The 25,708-nt window shown below is 48.1% G+C and overlaps 2 protein-coding genes across 2 annotated transcripts; one reads left to right on the top strand and one right to left on the bottom strand.

The window, feature by feature from the left end:
• Nucleotides 1-1,032: 1,032 nt before the first annotated feature.
• Nucleotides 1,033-1,810, top strand: LOC113197423 (oxytocin-neurophysin 1). The gene is made up of 3 exons (XM_026409743.2): nt 1,033-1,152; nt 1,464-1,665; nt 1,755-1,810. The coding sequence occupies exons 1-3, from the start codon at nt 1,033-1,035 to the stop codon at nt 1,808-1,810; spliced, it is 378 nt and encodes a 125-aa protein (XP_026265528.1).
• Nucleotides 1,811-9,343: 7,533 nt separating this feature from the next.
• On the bottom strand, nt 9,344-11,173 carry Avp (arginine vasopressin). Its single transcript, XM_026409742.2, has 3 exons — nt 11,054-11,173; nt 9,643-9,844; nt 9,344-9,525 (listed from the first exon to the last, which is right to left on the bottom strand). The coding sequence occupies exons 1-3, from the start codon at nt 11,171-11,173 to the stop codon at nt 9,344-9,346; spliced, it is 504 nt and encodes a 167-aa protein (XP_026265527.2).
• Nucleotides 11,174-25,708: the final 14,535 nt, after the last annotated feature.

The following is a 25,708-nucleotide window of genomic DNA, read 5'->3' as shown; positions in this document are numbered from 1 at the left end:
GTTTCCGTCATAGCCACTTTCCATCAAGTTCCCTTTTAACTAGAAGAGGGATGGGAGGAGGTGTTTCCTGAGGTAGATATAAATCCAAGCTTTTTGCTAAGATGATATATTCATCAGATCATGTATTCTTACTTATCAGCTTATTTTTTGCTTATTTGTTTATTTTGCTTTACTTTATTATACTCAGTTGATTCTGATGCCAAATGTGATTCTTTAAACCATTAGATTCCAAGCTCTAGGGGCAGCCAGAAGAGTGCCCTGATCTCCAGGTGACCATGAGTCTAAACAATCCGTAGAGACATTTGCAGTGACTTTATATGATGGGAGGTTTCCTGTCACCTATGTTGGTGACAAGCCACAGATATTGTCAATTCCAATACAGGTGGACTGTAGCCCAGCTCCTAGCTGGAGGAAAGGTTGACTTGCAGGTAGAGGTGGGAGAAAGCTGGGATCTCGTCCATGCAAGTGCTGGGGGCAGGGAAGTGGCTGTGGCTGTGTGCTGGGGTGGGGAGGTTTTCTGGTTATTTAGGCTTAGGAAGAGGAGACCTTGTTACTAGGGGGTCAAGGACTGAATGTGTATGGACCAAGGTGTATGGATGGGGATTCTAGCCAGAGGCTGTTTCTGCTTGGAGGAGCCCTAGGGTCCACCATCCCCACCCTCACACCCTCTTTCGGGTACTGGAAGTCTAGAAAAATAGCTCTAGGTTGGGCTGAACTCCTCACCCTCCATTATCCAATTCTTCCTTTCCCACCCTCATGGCCCAGGCTGACCCAGCCTGCCTCCTCCCCAGGACACCTCAGGCCCTCTCTCAGTTCATTAGCAAATGCCTGACATTGATGCTGGGGGGCGGACTGGTAATGAGAGGATCCACCCTGAGCACACACAGCCTGACCCACAGTGACCTGCTGTGACCAGTAATGCGACTGCATTCTTACACAGCTGATAAGCAGGTCCAGCGCCCAAGCATAAAAAGACCAGGCTTGAGAAGACTGCCAACAGCTGTGGATCCCCTTACCCAGCTTGCCCCCACCATGGCTAGCCTCAGCCTCGCCTGCTGCCTGCTGGGCCTCCTGGCTCTGACCTCCGCCTGCTACATCCAGAACTGCCCCCTGGGTGGCAAGAGGGCCACACTGGAGCTGGATGTGCGCAAGGTGAGCCACCCAACCCTCCTCCTGCTATGCTGCATGGCTATGCTGTGTGGCCTGGAGGCCGGACCACCTACAGGCATGACCACCTACAGGCATGACCCTCCAGTCCCAGGCATATTGGAGCCTCTGGCAGATTTCCCCTGTGCGTCCTGACCAATGTCCATGCCAACCAGTGCCCTTAGCGACTGCCACCCCATGGAACCCGCCTGCACTCCCTGATCCCTGAATCCCAGAATCTGCTTCTCGCACCCTGCAGGGGGTGCCCACCTTCTTGGTTGCCTCCCCATTCCTGCTATCCCTCTTCCTCCCTGCAGTGCCTCCCCTGTGGCCCCGGTGGCAAAGGGCGCTGCTTCGGGCCCAGCATCTGCTGCGGGGACGAGCTGGGCTGCTTCGTGGGCACAGCCGAGGCACTGCGCTGCCAGGAGGAGAACTACCTGCCATCGCCCTGCCATTCTGGCCAGAAGCCCTGCGGGAGCGGGGGCCGGTGCGCAGCCGCTGGCTTCTGCTGCAGCTCAGGTGAGCCCTGGGAGGCCAGCGAGGGTCCAGGGCTGGGTGGGATGCTGGGGGGCGGGGGGGACCGCCACTGACACAAACTCTCATTGCAGATGGCTGCCGCACCGACCCTGCTTGTAACCCCGAGGTCGCCTTCTCCCAACACTGAGCTCTGCTATCTGGGGACCATTTCCCACCGCTCCCCTAGCTTCCCATACCTGTTCCAAGAAGTAATGAAAATCCAGCAAACCCAGCGTGGTTGCACATGCCCATAATCTCCACTACTTGAGCACCAAAGCAGGAGGATTCCAAATTCCAAGGCCAGCCTCAGCAATTTAATGACACCCTATTTCAAAATAAAGGACAAAAAGGACTGTGATGCAGCTCAGTGGTAGAGCAAGTGCAAGGCCCTGGGTGTAATCCCCAGTACTGCCAATAAATCAATAAAGCAGATCCCCACAACCCTCCACTCTCCTGGTGTCTGATTGTCTGAAATGGGAGGAGGCATTGGGGATGGAAACTCAGAAGTGACCCAACATGCTTTCACCATCCTGAAGAGAAGAGGGAAGGAGCCCACGGGGGTCCAGGAATATAAAAACAGCCCTAGCTTCCCCTCCCAGCAAGGGCTGGGACCTGCAGCACGTTCCCAAAAAACAAGGATCCAAAAGGACAGGATCCAGTCATCTGCACACAGAGACAGTGTCTGAGAGGGGAGCAGGAGAAGGGGAAGGGACAGTGGGGATCCAAAGACTCCCAGACTCTTGGAGAGAGGCTACCTACCTACTCCTCCCTGGAGATTGAAGGAGTAGAGCTGGCCTAAGGGAAGGCACTTGGCAGGGCTGAAACAGCTCACCATGTTTCAAAGAGCTGAACCCTTTCACCCAAGGATGCCACGGCGCCACGCTGGGGAGGCTGGGCTGGGGCACCCACAAGACTTTTGCCACACAGCTGGGTCTCAACTCAATGGCCTGACTCATTACCGTGTAGAATCAGAACTTGTCAGAGATGGGCACCACCCAGAGGACCTGTAGTCCTCAGCACCCACAGAACAGAAATGACCACCAAGCGCTGAGGGGAGAGCAAACTGACAGAACTCTTCCATGTATACTGCCCACCTATTCCCAGGTCAAGATCCTTTGGGGGATCAGATAAAAGCCCATCCCTCTCTCCCAGAACACTCCTCATTCACCTGCCCATGAAGCTGTCCATAACCTCAGAAGGCCCTGCTCACAGCCTACTCCACAATAAGAGGAGCAGATGGTTCATTGTTAAAAGTAAAACATGCTGGGCTGGGGTTGTGGCTCAGCAGTACAGCACTCGCCTAGCACGTTCGAGACCCTGGGTTCCATCCTCAGCACCACATAAAAATAAATAAAATAAAGATATTGTGTCCAAATACAACTAAAAAGTAAATATTAAATAAAACATGCCTGCCAGGTGCAATGGTGCCCACCTATAATTCCAGTGACTTGGAGGATGAGGAAAGAGATTCAGAAGTTTGAAGCTCACATTAGAACTTAGTAAGACCCTCAGCAAGTCAGTGAGACCCTGTCTCAAAATAACACAAAAGTTGGACTGGGGATGTAGCTCAGTGATACAGCACCCCTGGGTTCAATCCCCAGTACCCAAAATAAATAAATAGATAAAACATGGATTTTAGGTCAGTGCTGGAGCACTTGTCTAACATGGGAGCATCTAATTCCATCTCCAGCAGAAATAAACAAATATACAAATAAATCTTCCCATTTCTATGGTTTTTCTCACATACCAGAAACAACAAGTTCAGAAGGTCTATGCCCACACCCTACTCCAAGAGAAGCAGATCATTCATTGTCTAATAAAGAAAAAAAAAAAAAACATGTTGGGTACAGTGTAGCTCACTGGTGGAGAGCTTGCCTAATACAGGGGAGGCCCTGGGTTCCATTGGTAAAGCTGCAAATATTAATCAATTAATTAAATATACAAACTATAACTTAATGACTAATAAAATGTACCATTTCTTTGTTGTTGTTTTTTCCACATACTAGAGAAAGTGGGGAAACCATCAAGAAAGAACCCAACACCCCAACAGTAATGGAAAATTATGTGTGGGGCTCAAAACAGAGGGGAAACATAAAAATATATATATACTTTGGAGGACTGTAGATTATTTTTTATTAGTTACACATGAAGTACTGTGATCTTGACATATCATACATTTAAATCAAATGGGGTATAATTATTCCTTTTTCTGAGTGTACAGGTTGCTGAATCACATTGGTTGTACAATCAGGTTTATACATAGAGATTTTTAATTAACAAATTGTTAGTTTATTTCTGGGAATTTAAGATTTTTTAACAATCACAAAAATAGTCAGAACTAATTAATGGTGTAAGCAAAGAATGGAAGAAGCTGTGTCTTCAAAATAGGAAGCAAAAGAAATATAAGGAACAATAATGTGTGGTGTTCAAAGACAGGGTAGAGAAAAAAAATATACATACTATTGAAGACTCAATGGTTTAAGTTAACCAATCAATTGTTTTGGCACTGAAAAGTGAAGATTGTCTGAGTCAATTAGACAAAACTGGGGCTGGGGCTGGGGCTATGTGATCCTCAGCATCATATAAAAATAAATAAATAAAATAAAGATATTGCATCCATCTACAACTAAAAAAATATATTTTAAAAAATTATACACAACTAATCTATGGTGTTGCAGTTCTAGGGTGGCACAGTGACATGAAGGGATGTTGGGGACTTCTGTACTGCTGATCATACCCTGTTTGTTGAGCTGAAAACTGGAAAAATGTGTTCAAATTATAAAATCAAGCAGCCAGGAGCAGTTGCCAACACTTGTAATCCCAGCTATTCAGGACTCTGAGGCATGAGGACTGCAAGTTTGAGACCAGCCTCAGTAATTTAGCAGCAACCTCAGCAACTTAGTAAACCTGTTACTCAAAAAAAAATAAAAATAAAAAAATAAAAAAATTAAACCTGTGGCTGTGGCTGTATCTCAATGATAAAGTGACCCTGAATACAATCACAATTCCCAGTAACCCAAAGTAAAAATAAATGTTATACTATGGTCATGTAATTTGTTCCCTCTTGTGTACTTGAATAAAATTTTCATTTCATGTAAACAAGACTGTTATTGATAAGATATCTGAAAAAGATCAGAGATAGGGTTGTGGAAAACCTGAGGCCAACACCAAACCCGACCATGATGGCTACTGGGACTATGAAAGTTCATTCCTCTCCTTATACCACGTCCTGTGAGCACCAGAGAGGCTTTGTCATGGAAAGCTGACTCATAGGAGAAATGGAGGTCCCATTCAGATCAACCATGGTGATGACTGTGACATGCACAAATAGGTATTTGAGGAAAGTTGAGAAAGTTCTAAGGCCCCCTGGAACCCAGGAGTGTATCAGTCAGCTTTCACTTACTGTGACAAAATTCCTCACATCATCAACTTCCAAAGAGAGAAAGTTTATTTTGGCTCATGTTTTTAACTGATCTCCATCTGTGGTTGGTTGTCCAAATGCTCTTGGATGTATGGCCAGGAAGTCATCATGGTGGGGAGGAGAAGAAGAGGTGAAGTCATTCCCCTCATGGCCAGGAACAATGAGAGGAAGAAGAGGGGCTGGGTCCCAATATCCCCTTCAAGAGCAGGTCTCAGTGAAAGGAAGAACCCCCATAAGACCCACCTCTTAGAGTTTCCACCCCCTCCCAAGAGTGCTAAGCCTGGGACTAAGTCTCTAGCACATGGCATTTAGGGACAAATTGTAGTTTGGAGCTTGGAGTGGGGGAGAGATGGCACTCTTTACAAATTGACTGTGGTTGGGAAGTTACTAAAATGAATATGTTTATCAAAGCTCACAGAAATCTACACCAAAAACAGTGAATCTTACCCTATGTAAATTTTACCTGAAAAGAAAAAATACAAAAACAGAAAGCCAGGTGTCGGGGACTCTGCTTGTCGTCAGCCCCATTTACTCAGGATGCAGAGGCAAGAGGTTCACTTGAGGCCACAGTTTTGAGACCTGCCTGGACAATGCAGTGACACCCCTTATCAAAAGAGAGAGGACTGGGGATGTGGCTCAAGTGGTAGTGCACTGGCCTGGCATGCATGAGGCCCTGGGTTTGATCCTCAGCACCACATAAAAATAAAGACATTGTGTCCACCTAAAACTAAAAAAATAAATATTAAAAAATAAATTACAACCTTAGATCTTTGAGAGAGAGAGAGAGAGAGAGAGAGAGAGAGAGAGAGAGAGAGAGGAGAATATAAAAGGAAGGACTGGGAGTGTAGCTCAGTGTGAGAGTCCTTGCCTAGCACCAGTGAGACCCTGGGTTCCATCCACAGCATCAAACAAAAGAAAAGAAGAAATAGAAAAAGACCTGACCACAACGAATGGGGCAAGTCATGTCATCCAAAGAAAAAGCCAAAGAAATACAGGGGACAAATGTTGATATTCGGCAAAACATAATCAAGGAGAAAGATCATTAGGGACATGTGATTGTTACATGCAGGTAAAAACAACAACACATCAAAAAGATACTATGAGCACATCTGTATTTAGCAATGTGCCTGAAAATACAGATCAAGCAACAACTGAGAGAACAATGACAAAGAAAGGGAAAACTGCTTTTTTTGGTTGCTGTTGCTGTTGCTGAGGACAAACCCCAAGTTTCACGCAGTCTCAGCAGCTGCTCTCCACTGAGCAGCTGCCCCACCACCAGCCAATAATTTATTTGGAGTGTTTCAACATATACTCGCAAACATCAATTTGATGAAATGAGCAAAGATATACAAGACTTTAATAACACCATTTAAAACTTTGAACTAACAAATATCTAGAAAACATACCGAAAAGCCAGACAATCTGTGAGTTGGGATGAGAGACACATGAAATACAAAAATACAACCATGGACAAGCCACCAAAGAAGTCAATTGGTACAGAATCGACACTGTACAGATGATGTTCTCTAATCTCAACGCTTAAAATTAAAGATGACAAAAGAAGAAAAGGCTCATGTGGCCACACTCTATACAACTATTACAAAGAGCCCTTGGGTGAGCATGGTGATCTTCAGGTTATCACCAGCCACTAGGAACTCAGAACCTGGGGGAGGAAAACCCTGAAGGTCAAAGGAGGAAAGCAGGACGCAGAGGAAAGCATACAGCTTTAGGTATGAAGGGAAAGCAAGAAGTGCTTCTTTGATCCTTCTGTGCTGGGGAGGGGACCAGGCTTGGTGTATGCAGACCCTCTCCCACTGAGCTCCACCCCCAGACTCTGCCTGTTTCTTAATAAGCTAAATATTGAACTTGAGATTGGTGAGAAATCAACAGAGAAAGCCCAAACGTACATGAAGGAGAAACCCAAAATAACAAAGGACAGAAAACACTTAAAGAAAACACAAACAAGGGCTAAAGATGGAGTTCAGAGGCAGAGCACAGGTCTAGCCCAAGGGAGGCCTGGGTTCCATGCTTGACACTACAAAAACAGAAAACAGAAAAGGCAAACACACACACACACACACACACACACACACACACGCACACACACACAATGGAAGCTGATTAAATATAAAATTATTTATATGAAAATATCAAGGTAATCAAATAACCTTTGTTGAGACTCACCAAGATTTTTCTCCTTCTTTTTTTTAATACAGGGTCTCACTAAGTTACCTAAATTGACCTCAAACTTTAGACCTTTCGGTTTCAGTCTCCCCAGCAGCTGTGATTAGAGGCAGCACCACCATGCCCCATTGGGAGAATTTTAAAAAGATGCTCACATTTCAATTTTATGAACTCACAAGTGTGGAGACCTGGACACTTCTCCTTAACTCTTGACATTTGTCACATGCTGACAGAGCTCTTCTGTCCCTGGAGAGACTGAAGAGACAGAGCAAGAGCTACCTGACACTTGTGGGTTTTCCCCCAACTGACTCTGCAGCTGGGTCATGAGGCTCAGGAAAGGAAGAAAAATGGAGCAAGTTGGCAGTAGGCAGAGGTGACTCCTTCTCAGAGGTGGGCATGTGACTGTTCTGAAGACAGGTGGTGGAAAAGGAGTCTCTGGGACTGTGCCTAGGAAGAGGAGGGGTCTGAATCTCGCTGTGAAACTGTCCCTAGTGCAGACACCAGCACCAGGCATTGGATCCAGGACAGCCAAGCCACCTACCTGCTCTTCCACCCTCTTCTGACTGGAGGTTAACAGATTCCTGTGAAGTCTAGCCCTGCCCAGGCCCTAGCCTACCTGGGGGCAGAGCCTCACAGAGAAGAAGCAGGGACAGGAGCTGGCCTATCCCCCGACCTACCCAGCTTCACCCAGTCTCACTGAGTGCCTTCACTGCACAGGATGCCAGGGCCAAGTCAGGGGTGGGACACGGGAATCTCTGAGGAGACAGCAAGAGAGCTTCAACTGGCCAGGGCACATCTGTCCAGGGCTGACCCAGGCTGGGCTGCTTGGGTCACAGGATCTGGCCAAAGACTTGGTTATGGGGGGGGGGGCAGCATTTAGAGTGATTTCTTTCTGCCTGGGATCCCTCCAGGCCTCAGTCTCGCAGACCATCCTCTGACAGAGGATCCCCAAGAAAATGCAACCTCCTGTGGCCCCCAGGCCTGGAGCAGGAGAGCCCAAGGAGGAGATACTGAGAGCAGAGGAACAAAAGGAGAAAAATAGGAGGTGATGAGGAGGTGAGAAGACACTGGAGGCAAGTGGGAGATGGAGGGGCCTGAGAGAGAAGCCAGAGAGAGCCAAGGAGCTGATGCATAGGGAGAAGGGAGGTGAAGGGACAGAAAGAAATGTAGGGGCAGGGGCCAAGTGCTGGTGACATCTTTGCCCTGAGGCTGAGTGTGTCAAAGGGCAGTCAGATTGAGTGCAACTAAGTGTGTGGACACTTGTGCCTGTCTATCATCACGAACCCTGTGTGTTTCTCTGGGCAGCTGCTGTTCTGAATGTGCTTCTCATGGAGCCATTTGATTGTGGTCAAGAGTCACAGGCACGCCCATAGCAGTTGCTTTCCTCTTTCTTGGAGTGTGTGAATGGTGGTCTGGGTCTGGGGTTTGCCTGCCACTCTGTAAAAAGTCCCTAATGGTGGGTCCACCTGCAGAGATGGCAGGAGGACTTCTCCCTACTAGGATGAAGTAGATCTTGCATTGGGAATTGGGGACTTTCGTGTCTCCTAAGCTTTTTGTCCTAGTCTCCAGAATGAAAATGGGTACTGATAGTGGCCCTTGGCTTGTCCCCTTCTGCCTTTCTCACTCTTCCTTCATTCTCTAGCCTCTGCGTCTCTCTGTTCATCTGCCTTCCCTGTCTCAGTCTCTCTTGCCCATCACGTCTTCTCCCTGCCTGCCTTTACTTCTTTGTCCCAGTTGGAGAATCCCCAGCCCACCATCTCCAGGGTCATCCTTTGCCTCTAGCCTTTTCCCTCCGCCTTCCCCTAGGTGGCCCTGTCCTCTGTTTTTACATTTCCCTCTTCCGTTTCCAGGATCGCTTCCTCTATAGCATCTCTCCCTTCTTTGGGGAGGATCTGCCCTCGACCGCGGGGCAGGAACTGACTGGGTCGGGACCTGGGTCCGCGCCACACCCATTTTCGTCTTTCCTCCCGGGCCCAGAGACTGAGACAGACACTCGAGTGCATTTACAAAGATTTATTTTCGGTGCCACAGGGGCTGTCGCGGGAGGGCGGGGGCAGGGCAGCGGGAGGGTTCGGCTTAGTCAGCGCCGGGCTTGGCGAGCTCCATGGGCTCGGCGGGCTCGGGCGCCCCCGCCAGCTGCAGCAGCCGCAGCAGCAGGACCCCCGTGGGCCGGTCCAGCTGCGTGGCGTTGTTCCGGTCGCTGGCGCGGGCTCGGCGGCCAAAGCCCTCGCGGCACTCTGGATCGCTCACACAGCTCTCTGCGGAAAAGGACAGTGTGAGCGCGGGCTCCCCGGGGTTGGGCACAGATCAGGGGCCTCGACCTCAGTGTCCCCCCGTCCCCCGACCGGCCCCGCCTGCCTCCTGAAAGCGCGCACCTTCGTTGCAGCAGACTCCGGCGGCCGCGCACCGGCCCCCGCTCCCGCAGGGCTTCTGGCCCGACTGGCAGGGCGACGGCAGGTAGTTCTCCTCCTGGCAGCGCAGCGCCTCGGCTGTGCCCACGAAGCAGCCCAGCTCGTCCCCGCAGCAGATGCTGGGCCCAAAGCAGCGACCTTTGCCCTCGGGGCCGCAGGGGAGGCACTGCGGGGAACCGAGAGGGTGAGCGGGAGGGGACAAGCGGTGAGGACGGTGGAGGACCCCAAGAGGCAGATTCTGGGGTCCAGGGCTTGGGAGTGTGCGTGATACCATGGGAGCTGCAGGTGCCGGGGTGCTGTCTGTGCCTGACACTGGTCAAGAGCTTGTGAGCAGTCTACTAAACTCAGGTTTTCTATGGACTGAAGACAGCTCTCAGTAATAGCCCTCAGCAACCTCCCTGCAGTTATTGGAGGGGCTATAGGAGCAGGTCATCTTACTCTTCAGCTCTGGGTCATTGCAGTTGTGCACCCCTTAGTCATCTGCCCACTCCATCCTCATTCCAGACCTTCCTCCTGCCCCATTATTCAAGCTTGGTCCTTATGCCTTGTGGCCCTCTGGATCATTCAGAGCACATCCTGGCCCTTCATCCCATTTTCTGACCTTGCCCTTGCAACCCACCACTAACACTCAACAGGGGCAACTCTCTGGTCACCAAACTATGGCCAGTTAGGTGGGTGTCAGGGGTGTGAGCTCTAAAGGAGGGCAGGGACACCTGATTCCTCAAAAGGAGAAAAACCCATCTGCCCAGCCTCACTTATTCTACAGTTCAACATGGAGCCACCTGTGACCTGGGTAGAATTGAGTATGGATATCAAATTTCCATCAGCTCTGCCACAACTGGAATAGAAAGGAATCCGCTGAACACACAACACTAGAGAATTGGGCTAGACACCAAGCAGAACTTCCTTACAGGATGCTTGGGTGGTCCTCCTGCTCAGGCCAGCTCAGATCAATGGCCATCTGTGTGTGGGGTCAACCACCTGTGGCTGAGAACAGCTGGTACTGGGTGGGGGAAGGCCTGGGATTGCAGGTGGGACAGAGCCTCTGATCCTTCAGCTAGTCTGGATGAGAGGACCCCACAGGATCAGAGACCTCCCCACCACATTCTTCCTGATCCAGCCCCAAGCCCAGTTACTGGGGAAGCATCTCTTTCCTACATCCCTTGTCTAGTTAGGGTCTATGTCCAACAGCCCCTTCTGCTCCTCCCAACTTGCCCAGCAGCCTGGTCCCTTCTGACCTAGCCTGATGGCCCTTCTGCCCAGCCTTGTCTCTCCCCTTAAGACTGGCTTCTCCCAAGGATTCCCTCCTTCCTAGCCCCTTACAGTCCTGGGGACTGCCCACTCCCAGCAGCCCTGAGATGGGCCATGGTGCTACCTGTCTCAGCTCCAGGTCGGACATGGCCCTCTTGCCACCCCTCGGGCAGTTCTGGAAGTAGCAAGCAGAGGTGAAGGCCAGCAGGCCGAGGAAGCAGGCGGGCAGCATGGTGTCGGGCATCCTGGCGCTCGCAGTACAGCAGTGTGCAGAGCTGCTGGGCTGGCTGTGTGCTGCTGCCTTGGCAGGCTGCCTATTTATGTCCGCAGGTGTTCCTTCAGAGGTGACGTGACTGCCATCCCCCCTCCCCAGTGGCTCCCCAGGAGCCCTCAGCAACCAGGTCCCAAGCCATCAGCAGTGATTCATGTGTCTAGGGACACACGTGGGACTCAGTGCAGAAGATGGTGGAGGAGGGAGGCAGGCCACTGGAATGTCATTGGCCATAGTGTGACAGGAGCTGCCGCAACTGTGAATACAACTCTCTAATCTCTGGGAGAGGGACAAACTGGGGGTTACCCAGAGACCATCTGAGCACTCTGGCACCCAGAGGAGACTGGGGGTCAAATGACCTCTTCCACTTAACACAGCCCTTATAGAGGGGGAAGAGAGGCCCAAGGGGCTGGTTTGTTCAGAGCAGGGTAAGGCTCCAGACAGGAGTGGTGATGCAGGGGACAATCACATTATTCCTGCAAAAGGACAAATTCCTGGGAACAACATAGCAAAGGTGGCCAGGTTAGAGGACTTGGGAAAGGGAATTCCTATCTGCAACCTCTTGAGCAAGGCAGCCACAGTCATGGAGTCAAGGGAAGGTTACAGGTGACAGTGTGGGTGGCAATCTTCTGGTGGAAGCTCTGGACACTCCTACCACACCAAGACTCTAGAGAGCAAGGTAAAGGGACTAAGACCCTGAGACTGTGGGCCTTGGTGGCAACTTGGTGACATGTCCCCCATCACAGTCCTCCCAGTCAGGAACATGGGTTGGGGAGCTACTGTGGGGAGCAAGAACTCCAGAGTCTGTAAGGTCCACAGGTGCAAGGAGAGCCCCATGGGAACTGACAGCCTTCTGTTCCAACCCCCATCAAGACCCGAGGGCAAGTTCCATGTCAGGTCAGGGTGGAAGTGGGATCCTAAGAACTCTGGGCCTCCAGTGAAGGGAAAGGAACCACACCAATGGACCCAGCCCAGGAAGAGAACTTTGTGTTCCTAATCTCAGGCTGGCAGATATAAAGGGGTTGAGGCCTCCCTTCCCCCAGGCCACTGGAGTGCTGCCTGCTGCCCTGGTCTTGGGCCCAAGATGGCCACCATGTGTCTCAAGCTATGCACACTCCCCAGCTCTCCCAGGCCCCACAGGCTCTTGGCTGCTTCTTTAAGCACTGGGGGACTTCAAGTAAACTCCAGGCGGTGGTGTGGAGTCCTCTTCCCCGCGAAGTGTAGCCATGAGGGTGCTTCCCACACCTGCCAACAGAAATGACCCCTTAGGGTCTTGAAGAGACTTCAAGAGGAAGTGCTGAGCAGTTCTTATCTCAAGGACATGGGAAAGCACTGGAGCATCCTGATTTGGGCAGGTCACTGACTTCTCTGTGCCTCACTTTCCTCTAGTGTAAAGTAAGAAGAGCAGTAGCCACTGCACAGTGTTGTTGTGGGCACTGAATATTTAATATGCAAAAGTTTGAAAAAAAGTGCTTGTGCCATTGTGCAGTTAATTAATAGTAGTATTGTATCATTAATGGCATTCTTAAAAACACACAAAAAAAATTTCCAGACAGAGCAGTTTTCTAAGTCACGCCGGGAAGAACATTTTCATTCCACCTGTGGCTGGAAACAAGCTGGGTTAAAAGCCATTGTCTGAGGCTCTATGGGTTGTAAGACAGGCCAAGGTCATGTGTGCCTTGCCCCATACCTTACCCACTCTGCCTTTTGGGTTCAGGTTACCATCTGAAAACACATGAAGCCAAACTGACTGAGGGGCACAAGCCCTGGGACTGGCCAGGACATCCCTGTTTCCATCAGCCATGCCTGTCAGGGTCATCATTCTTAGACTGATCTCACACACCAGACCCCATTGAAGACCCCAAACTCCTCCTAAGTACAAATAGATGCCAGAGAGCCTGCTTCCCCCAATACCCAATACTCAGAGCCTTCAGTGAATGGGAAAAGTCTCTTTACTGTTGACTGATTACATTTCAAATATAGCATCTCACATGTCATATGGACCTCCCAGAAAATCCACATTCCTACTACACTTCCCTTGTAATTACACCTTCCAAAACGACTTTTCCATGCTTTCTGCAACCTTATATTCCCTATGCCTCAACTCTTGATGTTGATTCAGATATCTTTTAAGAAGGGAGGACAGCTCTTTAACCCCTCCCCATCACATGTACCCTCTATCCACCATCTCCTTCATACAATAATGTCATGAAGGTTAGAGCAGCACTACCAGTTTGGTTGCAACCACACCCTTCTGAAACAAGTCATGTGGTTAATATGATGACCCTTCTATCTCAAAACAACTTTTTGTGTTCCCTTGAGTTAGTGATTGCCTTTGTTTTTCATCTGTGGCCATCTGCCATGCTAATCCACAAATCAACATATTCTTCAACTCCATCAATTGAGATTTCTGCCCACATCAACCCACTGAAACTCTTCTTCTTTTTTTTTTAAAGAGAGAGAGCGCGAGAGAGAGAATTTTAATATTTATTTTTTAGTTTTCAGTGGACACAACATCTTTGTTTGAATGTGGTGTCGAGGCTCGAACCCAGGCCGCACGCATGCCAGGCAAGCTCACTACCATTTGAGCCACATCCCCAGCCCCTGAAACTCTTCTTAGCAAGGTCATAAGCTTGCTGCCAGATGTGGTAGGCAGGACTAGGTCCTTACTGTCCATACTCCCTGTGCAGCATTCAACATGGTTGCCCTGGCCCATTTCTAAAACACATTTTTTTTTTTTTTTGGCTCTAGTGAAACTACCCTTACCTGATTTTTCTTTCCTAATACTGGGCACTTCTTCCAGTGTCCTTTTCTGCCTCCTCCTTCTATATGGTCTATTATCCCAGGACTCAGTCATCTAATCCCTTTACTTTTCTTTTTTGAGGTGATTTTATACACTTTCTATAAGCTGATGATTCCCAAATCCTTATCTCCATCCTGGGCCTCTCTCCCTAGTGTCAGACTTGCAGTCACTCAACTGCCCAATGACACCTCCCTATGGATATCCAATGGGCCTCTGAGACTTAACATAGTCAAACTGGGCTCTGGATTCTCTGCTGCCCCCTGCATCTTCCAAGCTTCCCCAACTCTGCCATCAACCACCATCCCACCAGCTGCTCCTCCCACACCTGACCCTCACCCTACTCACCCTGCTCCTTCTCTTCCCTCACCCTTGTCAGTCCTACCTCTCACATGCATCACAACTCTGACTGCTTCTTGCCACTCCTGCTTTGGGAACTCCCAACCTGTCATTTTCTTGTCCTAGAGGGCTTTGCTCCCCTCACAATACTGGATTGGCTTAAATGACTTCTCTTAGGAGCAGCCTTCCCTGACTCTCCTGTCTAGAGCATCCCTCACTCCCACCTGTCACTTTCTCACTTGGGTCTATGTTAATAAATCGCATGGTACTGACAGTTTGCTGTTCATGATTTATCTTTTCTCTCCCAGTCCCCCATCTCTTTACTTATATGTCTGTATGGCCTTTATGAAAACCCCAAAGCAGACAGAACTCCATCCTTCATGTTCAATACTGTAGCCCCACTCCTAATAGTGTTTGCCACATGGGGGTTTTCAATACCTGATGGCAAGAAGGAAGGGTGGTAGGGAGAGAAGCCCTGAGTATCAACCTCAGGTCTCCAGGGAGTTGCTGGGTGACCTACAGCCAGTCACACATTTTCCCAAGCTTACTTCCTTGATGTAGTAACCCCACTTCCTACCTCACTGACATCTTATGGGAATCACATAAAAGGTTAAGATTTTCTATGATCCTTTCATAATAAAATGTTGCAAGCCTCCCAGTGAAACCCCCAATCTCAGAATATTCTTTAAAATACTCCTTTATCCTTAGGCCAGGTTGTCTAAGAACAAGTATGACAGGGTGGGCCTCATTTTCAAGTGGACTGTTCTGCTTTCAGATAGACAACTTCCTCTTTTTTCCATGTTCCAGTTGTCTTACCTGAGGACCCTGGGTCACTAAGGCACACAAATGCTCTGTATTTGTGCAGACCTAAACCAAGGAGAGCAAAAGTTGTAGGAGCCTGAGAACCACTTCTGCGTTAAAATGAGGAGGGCACCTTAAGCCGGGATAAATATTTGAGAGAAATGCTGGACCCCAGTCCCACAGGTATGAAACTGAAGAGGACAGCTATCTGTCCTCAGAGCACATCTCAAATAGACTGAAGAAAAACATAAAATAAAATCGGGTTGTGGGAAGGAGGAAAAAGATCAAAATATTTATCAACACTCTTAAGTGGATTGTTTTAAGGTTAAAAGAAATCAGAAGTTAAAAGTCCTTAGTAATTGTTAATATGCATTGCTGGGCGTGAGAGTGCATGCATATAATCCAAAAGGAAGCTGAAACAAGAAGATCTCCTGTTGGGGTCAGCCACAGCAATTTAGTTAGACACTGTCTTGAAATAAAACGTAAATATGGGAGGAGGTCGTGGCTCAGAGCTAGAGCACTGGGTTCATCCTCAGTACCACATAAAAGTAAAAAATAAAGATATTGTGTTTGCCTATGACTAAAAAATAAATATTAAAAAAAACATAAATAGCTCAGCTGTAATCCCCTCCCCCAGGATTCAATCCCCAGTGCCGAGAAGGAAAAAAAAATCTTAACAATAACCCAAGTTTAAAGCAAAATAAAGGAGAAAATGCAGGTCTGGTAAAATCTTCTATATTGAAACCTTGTACAGCGGCGAATTGGTTGTATTCGGGAATTTTCATCAAAAAGCTGCAGATCCCGGTGGCCAGGTCTGCTGCATTCCCTAGGGACCAGGAGCCCTGACCCTGCGGGTGGGGGTCAGGTAGATGAGGACAGATGTTTCCTTTGCTGGACTGGGGAAGAGTCAGTCCTGTATTCATCCTTCTTCACCCAAAAGCAGCCACAAAAGGCGTCTCCTGGGCGGGGAGATTGGTACTGTTAGTCACTAGTTAAGACTAGAAAGTTTGAGGGCCTCGGGGACCAAACCCGCGGAAGCGCGGCGGCCGGGGTCGCCCACAAATTGTGGGGCGCAGCGCTGGCGCACGCCGTGCCTGACCCGCCGCCCTAATGAGGCGTTCTGTGCAGGTACCTCCGGGAGCCGCGGGATCGCGGGTCGGCGCCACCGGGAGCGCGGCGCCCGGAATCACTTAGCGCCATCAGCCGCGGGCGGGAGGGACCCACTTCGCTCACTGCCAAGGTGACCGCAGCTCCCCCACTCGCTGCGGCCCTGCATCCTCCCCAGCGGAGCGACGCTGAGCACCTAGCGGAGAAACGTGCGCAGAGTGGCCGCGAGGCCCTGGGGCCTGGGGTACCAGGATTCGGACAAGGGATCCTGGACCCTGGCCGCCGCTGAGGTCCTACCCCACCTGCCAGACCCCAGCCCACCGGCCAACGACCCCACGAAGGGACTTGGCGGCGCGGGGGGGGGGGTGGAGGGGAAGAAGAGAAACCACTGCGCAGAGAATGCTGCCCAGCATCGCCAGTGTCTGTGGTTTGGCTACTGAGGTTCCTGGGTCGAGTGAGCAGGAGAATACACCTGACAAGATAAACAGCTGTGCAAATGTGTGAAGAAGCAGGATCCAAGCAAGCCAGCGTGTGTGAACGTCATGCAGGACACGCAGACGATAGAGTATGCTGAATCTCAGGCTGTAAGAGTCTGCCCCAGCACTGAGTATGTTCCGGCCCTGTTCATTTTTCCTCCTTGAATCGCATAAAACCCCACGAGGCAAGAAGTATTTTTTTACCCCATTCACAGACAGGAAACCAGAGAGAGAGAGATTGAGTCACTAGCCCAGGGATGCAAGGTAATAAACAGCAGCCCTGGAAGTCAAACCATACACTGCCTCAAAAAAAAAAAAAAAAAAAAAAAAAAAAAAACAAACAAACAAAAAAAACACCTGACATTAAACCTTGAGAACCTTACCTATGTATGTATGTATGTGCAGTGTTCATATTTAGTGGTGCTGGGATGGAACCCTGGGCTTCCAGCTAGTCTGCCAGTGGGCTACATCCCAGTCCTCTTTTAATTTTTTTTTTTTTAATTTTGAGACAGAGTCTCCCTAAATTGCCCAGTCTGACCTCCAACTGCTAAACTTTGGATCCTCCTGCCTCAGCCTCTGGAGTAGCTGGTACTACAGACAGGCACCACCACACTGGGCTCCCACAAGGACTTTTTTTTATTTATTAAGATTTAGAATTAGAGGTTAATGGCTCCAGGTCTGGCTTAGGATTCAGGGGTGTCATCCAAGGATTCCTTATTCCTTCCCTCTTCATGTCTAAATGTCTCTCCCCATGTCAAGGGGGCAGTCACAAAATGGGTTCCCTCCCCAACCCTCTTCCTCCTCAAGGGAAAGAAACCCACCCAGTACCCTCACTCCCAAGCTCTCAAGGCTTGGCTGCAGAGCTCACACCCAGTCCATTGCCCTGATTGAGTTTGGCCACCAATTGGGATCTAAACCTAGCATTCTTATTCCAAAGTGGCCCTGACAGGGATCATCATCCTTAGTTTTCAGTGACTTCTCCCAGGGTTGTGATTTGCCATTCTGAAGGAAAATGGGTCTCCATCATACTCTAAATTTTGCCAAATTAGAGGGTCCAGCACAGTGGTACACACCTGTAATTCTACCTACTTGGGAGGCTGAAGCAGGGGAATCACAAGTTCAAAGCTATCCTGGGCAACTAGGCGAGACCCTGTCTCAAAAAATGAAAGAGCTAGGGGTGTAGTTCAGTGGTAGAGTATTCCTTAGCCCCTGGACTTAATCCACAGTACAAAAAAAAATCATAAGTCAACTAACAAAATGTTAAATAAAACATGTTCTATCCTCCTTAACTTGACATGTATATTTTCATAAGGACCTGCAAGTCCAAGTTCAAGTTTTGGAATTCCTTATTTGGAATTCCCATACCCTTTGGAGTTCTGCAGCAGGACTTGGCAGTTTGGGAGGGCTGACTTCTCCTTAGAGCCTTGCTCTGTCCCCATCCCAAGCATCCCAGGCTGCAGGATCAAGTTCTGCCCATATACCTCAAGAACTGCCTCCCTCTTCCACTGCTCAGGCATGCATGAGGAAGCACCCAACCTGGGGAACAGAACCAGGGAAGAGGATGTCTCCAGCACTAGACACAATCATGGGAAAGTTAGGCAAGCCATAGCTCACAGGGTGCAGATTCTGGGGGGACTTATCTCAGTCCTTGCCCTAATGTGAATCAGAGCAGGCTCTCTAAGGCATGGAGACAAGGCAGGAGCCTCTCTTGTCTGGGTCTTAGGCATCACTGGAGCTTGAAACCCTCAAACCCTGAAGTCTCATAGTGACAAATCCAACTCTGCCAGAACTCTGCCATCGGTAGGTGCAGGACTCCAGTGACACAGGACTTCATTTCCACCTGCCATCGGACACTGAGATCCACACCAGAATTCAGATATCAGACTCCTTGTCTTCTGCCCCTTCCTGTGTCACTGACCTTGAGTTCTTGGATCCAGAGTTGTGGAAAAGAACTTAGACAAAATTTAAGTACAGGCAAAATTTTATTAGGATTTGAGCCAGAAGGAGGATACCACTTGGGGGTCAGAGAGCTCAGGCTGACTCAGGCAAAGAACAAAGGTGAATAGTTTTTATGCACCTATGGGGAAGACAGGAGCTTGTTCTCTCCATCTCATCACAGGTACAGGTGGGACTACAGTCACACCTGCGCTCTGTCATGCCTTTTCATGTGTTGTGTGTCTTGCTGCCATCTTGTCTCTACCTTGGGGAGGGTTTATTATGCTAATAAGGTAAAGGAACACTATTCCTCACATGTGTTCACCTCTCACTACCTAGAATTGCCTTTACCATCTGGAAAACTAATATGATTATTTTGAGAGCTGGCATTTCTACTGACCACATAAGAAGGCCAAGCTGACTCTCCCAGCTCCCTACCTCCTGGCATGTTCTCTCACTCCCATAGCCTTGAAGACTAGTTCACTATTTAACTCCTAATTTTATGCTATGGCTGCTAACTGAGATGAAGAGCTAGCTTGACTCTCTTATTCCCCCTGAGATCTTTTATCCCACAGTCCTTAAGAGAATCCTGTTTTTCATGGGGGTCCCTGACTGTGTCACCTGGACAATCTCACACATTCCTCACATGGTTGAAATTATATCACCAGCCCTCTGCTCCTGGTTTCATATTCTGTATCAAGCTTTGGAAATTTGAGCAAAAGGAATGTACTGGAAGGTGATGGAGAGCTCACAGTTTAGGGGAAGGCTAGAGAACCAGGCTTGAAAATGATGGCTGCTGCAGGGCCTCAAAACATAAACCCAGGCTGTAACAGGAATTGTCATATGAAATGAATAAGTCAGAAGAAGGATCTGAAGGGTCTTCATCCCACAGGGAATGGGTAAGGCTGGATAGGGCAGGGGAAGAATTCAGGTGAAGATGTGGTCTCACCTGATTTGACCCTCAGCACAATCTCACTGGAGTTTTTGAGTATAAGAGGTGCCAGAGAGTTCTCTACCCTGAAGCAAGAAGATTGATTTTTTTTTAATAGGGATTGAACCCATGGGCATTTTATCCATGAGCTACATCCACATTCCTTTTTATTTTATTTTGAAACAGCTGCTAAGTTGCTGAGGCCAGCTTTGAATTTGAGATCCTCCTGTCACAGCTTCCTGAGTTGCTGAGATTACAGGTGTGCACCACCATTCCTGGCAAGAGGGTTGATTTTTTCTTAATATTTATTTTTCGATTGTAGTTGGACACAATACCTTTATTTCATTTATTTATTCTTATGTGGTGCTGAGGATCGAACCCAGGGCCTCACACGGGCTAGGTGAGCACTTTACCGCTGAGCCACAACCCCAGCCCCAAGAGGGTTGATTTTTTAAGGTATATATTTGTGTATTACTCAGTCATTGGCCAAAAAATCTGAGGAAGGAATCTCCCTTGATGAGATAGCTACCATTGGCTGAGGACAGGTGATAGGAGAAAGGCCAGATGTGAGCCATTAACAACCAATGCTCACACAACATCTGGGGAACAGGTGCCCCCAGTAGTAGAGAAAAGAATCTGGGTGTACCATCTGGGTGTAGGGCCTGCTACGGATGCCTTCGGCAGGATCCCTCCACCAGGATCCCTCCACCAGGATCCCTCCACCCAGAGTCCTGTTCTGCTAGCTATTTGCCTAGGTATGGGCCATGTGCCCATCTCTTTAGTGTCTAAATAAACTCCCTCTGACTATAGTGGATGCACAAGGGGTAATGCACTGAAGAAAATCAGGGAAAGATTACCAAGGGGAAAAGGATGTTTGTGGAGCTTCTGAATCAACTGAAATATTTTCTAAAATCAGAACCAGAATTCTATCTTTCCTGCCCACATCCCTACTGTTAGCAAAAGCAACCTCTTCCTCTTCCCTCAGATGGATTTATTACCCTAGAAATGCCTTACCCACGTTTCCATCTTTCTGCCCTCCTAGTCTGTGTTCCTTTCATCATTACATCCACAGGACCCCAAAATAGACCGAACCCTAGGTTTTCAGTATGTGACCAACTGAATTTGTCCCAACATCACATCCCTCATGTTCCTCCCCATGTGCTGGCTGCCTGGAGCCAGACAGCTGTGAAGGGATACAAATGACTAGCACAGGGACATTTCTGGCCTTTTCCCTGCCCTGTCTGTAAGGGGGATGTGACTTTGCCCTTCTGTTCTCCTTCTCCTTCCCTCAGGTGCAGTGGTCTAGGATGCTGTGGTGTTCCAGTTATTGCTGCTGGGTAACAAACCACTCCAAAATGCAGTACACAGAACCACCACCATTTTATTATGCTCACAGATGCTAAAAGTCAGGGCACAGCAAGGACACCTTTTATCTGCTTCACAATGCCTGGGGGCTCTACTGGACAGAGTGAGTGGTCTAGGGCAGGAATCATCCAAAGACCTCTTCACTCACATGCCTGGGCACCTGGGCAGGAGTAACCTCAAAGGCTGGGCTCAACTGAAACTATGAACCGGAGCACCTGCCTTCCCGTGGCCTTTCTGTGGGACTTGGGCTTCTCATAGCTTGGAGGTTGTGAGATAGTTGGATTCACATTTTATTTTTTATTTTTTCCCTTTGGTGGTACTGGGGATTGAATCCAGGGGATACTCTACCCTGAGCTATATCTCCAGTCCCCCTTCTTCTTTTATTGTGAGATAGGGTCTTCTTGTACTACCCAAGCTGGCCTAGAACTTGTGATCCTCCTGCCTCAGCCTCCCTAATCATTGGGATTACAGCAATGCAATACTATGCCAGGCTGGATTCACTCTTGAAGGCTTTGCACTGTGGCTCAGGTCTTCAGGAATGAACATTCTAGAGCCGAGTTGTGTGGCATGTGCCTGTAGTCCCAGCTACTCAGGAGGCCTAGGTTCACTTGAGCTTAGGAATTCAAGACCATCAACAAAGCAAGAACCCCATCAGAGAGAGAGAGAGAGAGAGAGAGAGAGAGAGAGAGAGAGAGAGAATGTTCCAGCAGAAAACAAGGAAGAAGTGATGTGGCATCTTAAAACAATCTCAGAAAGCACACAGGGCCCATTCTGCCATATTCTATTGGTTGGAACAGCCACATCTACCCAGGGTCAAGAGAAGGAACAGAGTTCATTTCTGACTGGGAAAATATGCCAGATAATTGGCAAACAATTTAAAATAATCATAGTGATGTGAAATCAGAAGAAAAGGAAACTAAGGTTCAGGACAGATTTTTCTAAAGAGCATTGAAGATGCACACCTGCAATCCCAGTGACTTGGGGAGGCTGAGGCAGGAGGGTTGCAAGTTCCAGGGCAGTCTCAGCAACTTAGTGAGTCTCAAAATAAAAAAAATAAATAAAAAAGAGTGGGGTTGTAGCTCAGTGGTAAAGCACCCCTGGGTTCAATCCCTAGTATTGCAAAAATACAAGAAAAGAAAAATAAATAAATAAATAAATAAATAAATAAATAAATAAAGAGGGGGCAAGCAGCTTTACAATGTAAGGAGACAAATGAAAGGGCTTAAGACTTTTTAAGTCTTATACAGACAGAGCTGGAGTAGATTGACCAGGTTGAGCCCAACCCTATACCCTGGTTTTTCAGCCAAGGAAACTGAGGATGTGTACTGCTTATCGTCATTTCCATCATCTCATTATAGAAGGTCACCTCACTGAGGCCATTGCATGCATAAGCACGTGCCCTGGCATCTCATTTCCCCTGTTGCTCATGCTCCTCTTCCCCTCCTCAGTCCCAGGAGCCAGAGCTCCCCCAGCCTGAGCTCATTCTGTGAGTGGGAGGGAGGAAGGTAGGTGAAAGGGGTTCTCTCTGGAGGCTCCCAGTTTCTGAGACAGGCTAATTACAGGCTTCCTAATTAATGAGCCATGGGGTTGCATTTCATCAGCTGAGTCAGAGCTGATGTCTGGGCTCTGGCCCAAGGGAAGGGTACCAAGAGTCAGGGGGGTCTCCCCCACAAGGAAGCTTTGCCCTTCTTTTCAAACCCAGTTCTCTTCACCAGTTCACAGTGGCCCCAACCCACCCTTCTTATTCTTGATGTCTTCCTGTTCCTGGCTCAGTCTGTCTGTCCCTCATGCCATTCCACTCCACCAGGACCATACCGGGTTCATCTGATACTGATTCACACATGGTTTCCCAATCAGTTTTTTTTTTTCAGACTCCTTCAGCCACACACATTCCATACCTGGGGTCTCTGAAACATGACAGCAGGATTCTGAGGCCCACTGTTCCTGTTGGCAGTTTGCTAAAGATCCTGCCCATGCCTTCCTCTTTCAGTAAATGCACAGGATGGGCACTTTTCCATTCACATTTCAGCCATATTTCTCCATTTATATGCAGCTAATTCTGCTGAGCCTTTGTTTGGGGAAGCATCTTCTATTTTTGTGCCTAGTGTTGTAACAATTGAATTTTCAAGAGTTATGCTGTGGCCTGGTCATGAGGTTGCTATTTCATACCTGCATTCTGCCGTGCCCTTGGTTCTGCATGGTGGATTTTTGGACACAAGTGAAAAGATTCCTGTATGTCATTTGATTGTTGGTTTCCCACCAGATCAATGATGGGATCTGTAGGAAACCAACCAAAATAGAACCTGAGCTAGTCATATTAGCTCCTCATATAACTGAGCATCAGTTTCCTCTTAATCCCAGAGCTGCCTGGATTAAATACATATAAAACATAGTTCATGTGAGACTCAGAGGCATACATCTGTAATCCCAGTGGCTTGGTAGGCTGAGGCAGGAGTATCACAAGTTCAAAGCCAGCCTCAGCAGCTTAGTGAGATCCTGAGCACCTTAGTGAGAAAATAAAATAAAATAAAAAATAAAAAGGACTGGGATGTGGCACAGTGGTTAGGTGCCCCTGGGTTCAGTCCCCAGTAACAACAACAACAACAACAAAATCAGTTCAGGACACTGTGCTTGATACTAGAAACTTTTCTTTAATTTTGGTACTGGGGGGGGGGGTCAAATCTAGGGTGTCACATATGCTAGGAAAGTGCTCCACCACTGAGTCACATCCTTGGCCCCCTTTTAAACTTTTAAATGCACAGATTTTTTGTTTTTTCTTTGTGTTACTGAAAATCAAACCCAGGGCCTTGAAAATGCTAGGCAAGTACCACTAAGCTACATCCCCAGTCCTTTTATCATTTTGAGGCAGGGTCTTGCTAAATTGCCCAGGCTGGCTTTGAAACTTGCCATCTTCCTGCCTCAAATTTCCAAGTAGCTAGGATTACAAGTGTGTACCAACTTGACCAATAAATGCATTTTTTTTGTTCAATGCATTGATTTTTTTTATTAGTAGTAGTAATAGTAGTACGGATAATTTAACCCAGGGATGCTTTACCACAGAATTATATCCCCAGACCTTTTTAATTTTTTATTTTGAAACAAGTTCTCATTAACTTGATAAGGGCATCAATAATTTGATGGGCTGGCCTTGGATTTGTGATCCTTCTGTATCAGCCTCCTGAATCGCTGGGATTATAGGCATGTAACACTACACCCAGCAAATGGCAAATGCAATATTTTGTGTTGTTTTAAACCCAGGGGCATTTAACCACTGAGCCACATCCCCAGCCCTTTTTATTTTTTATTTTGAGACAGGGTCTAATTAAGCTGCATAGTGCCTCACTAAATTACTGAGGCTGGCTTTGGACTTGTGATCTTTTTGCCTCAGCTTCCCTAGCCCCTGGGATTACAGGCATGAACCACCACACTGGCAATAACTCACTTTTTTCCTCATAGAGAAGTGTTGCAAGAGAAAACACAAAATGTTTGTGTGGTCATGTCTCCCCCCACCCCCCAATAATGAGAATTGAGCCCAGGGGCACTTTGCCACCAAGATACCTCCCCAGCCTTTTTTGTTTTGTTTTTAATTTTAAGGCAGGGTTTCACTAAGTTGCTTACGGCCTCACTAAATTGTTGAACTTGAAATCTTCCTGTCTCAGCCTCCCAAATTGCTGGGATTACAGGCATGCACCACCACACCTGTCTAGTTGTGTATCAAAAGTATGGTTATAGGTAACATTGTTATTAGTATAAACCTTTCATGGAAAAGCTTGCCAACCACCACCAGGTTGTCTCTTGCTCTTTTATCACTCATCTCTATGACACTGGATATTCTGTCACTCTTTGGGGCTGTCAGAGTAGCAGGCAGAGCCATCTCAAGCACCTCTTATAAGAAAAGGGAGTTCATGTTGGTAGTGTGGAGGCCCAGACTGTGGCCAATGCCCAGTGCAGGAAGGAGTTTCAAGCCTGCAATTCTCTCCATCACTCTCCTGCTCTCTCATTCTCATGAACTGGTACTTCTCCTGACAGGTTCATAAGAAGTAAGGGGCAAGCCACTCCACCAAGTTCATACTTTGGCCTAGCACTATCCAGAACTCTTGTCATGGAGGAAATGTCTTTATCTGTGCTGTCCAATACAGTAACCTCCAGCCACATGAATATCAAGCACTTGAAATGTGGCTGTTGGGACCAGGAGCTGAGTCTTAAATTATGTTTGCTTTAATTAAATACATTGTAATAAATTTTAATAGACTATGGACTACTATAGTAGACTGTAGCTCTGGCCAATTCCCAACCCAGCTCCTCCCCTTTCCATCCAGAACCCAAAAGAATATGTTGCATGTGCAAGTGGGTTGGGAGGCCAGGTGAGGCCACAGTAGGGGTGGCCAGGGAGGTGAGAGGTGGTGGTCAGACCAGCTCAGTACCAGGTCCTATTTCCAGTATGTCTACAAGACCTCTGTGGGAGGTGGCCAGTTTGCAGCAGCCCCATCCCCACCCCAGTGGCCATCACAATCAAGAGTCAGGCCAACATACAATGCCACCGGCAGGAGGTTGAGCAGCAGCCTTGTGCCTGTGGATGGTTTCCTCCAGGGCAGGTCTCTTTGTCTGCAGACCTATTTACAGCAACTCCAGCGTCAGAGGACCAGTTTCCTAGGGAATAGAAAGGCATCCAGCAGCTGAGTGGCCTTAAGCTGGAGGCCAATAGGAAGAAGCAAAACAAGTGTGGGCTTAAGATAAAAGTATGTATATCTCCA

This window comes from Urocitellus parryii, chromosome 6, assembly GCF_045843805.1.
Source record: "Urocitellus parryii isolate mUroPar1 chromosome 6, mUroPar1.hap1, whole genome shotgun sequence".
NCBI classification, from domain to species: Eukaryota; Metazoa; Chordata; class Mammalia; order Rodentia; family Sciuridae; genus Urocitellus; species Urocitellus parryii.
Note: the sequence above shows the minus strand (reverse complement) of the source record. Positions and strands in the feature narration are given on the sequence as shown.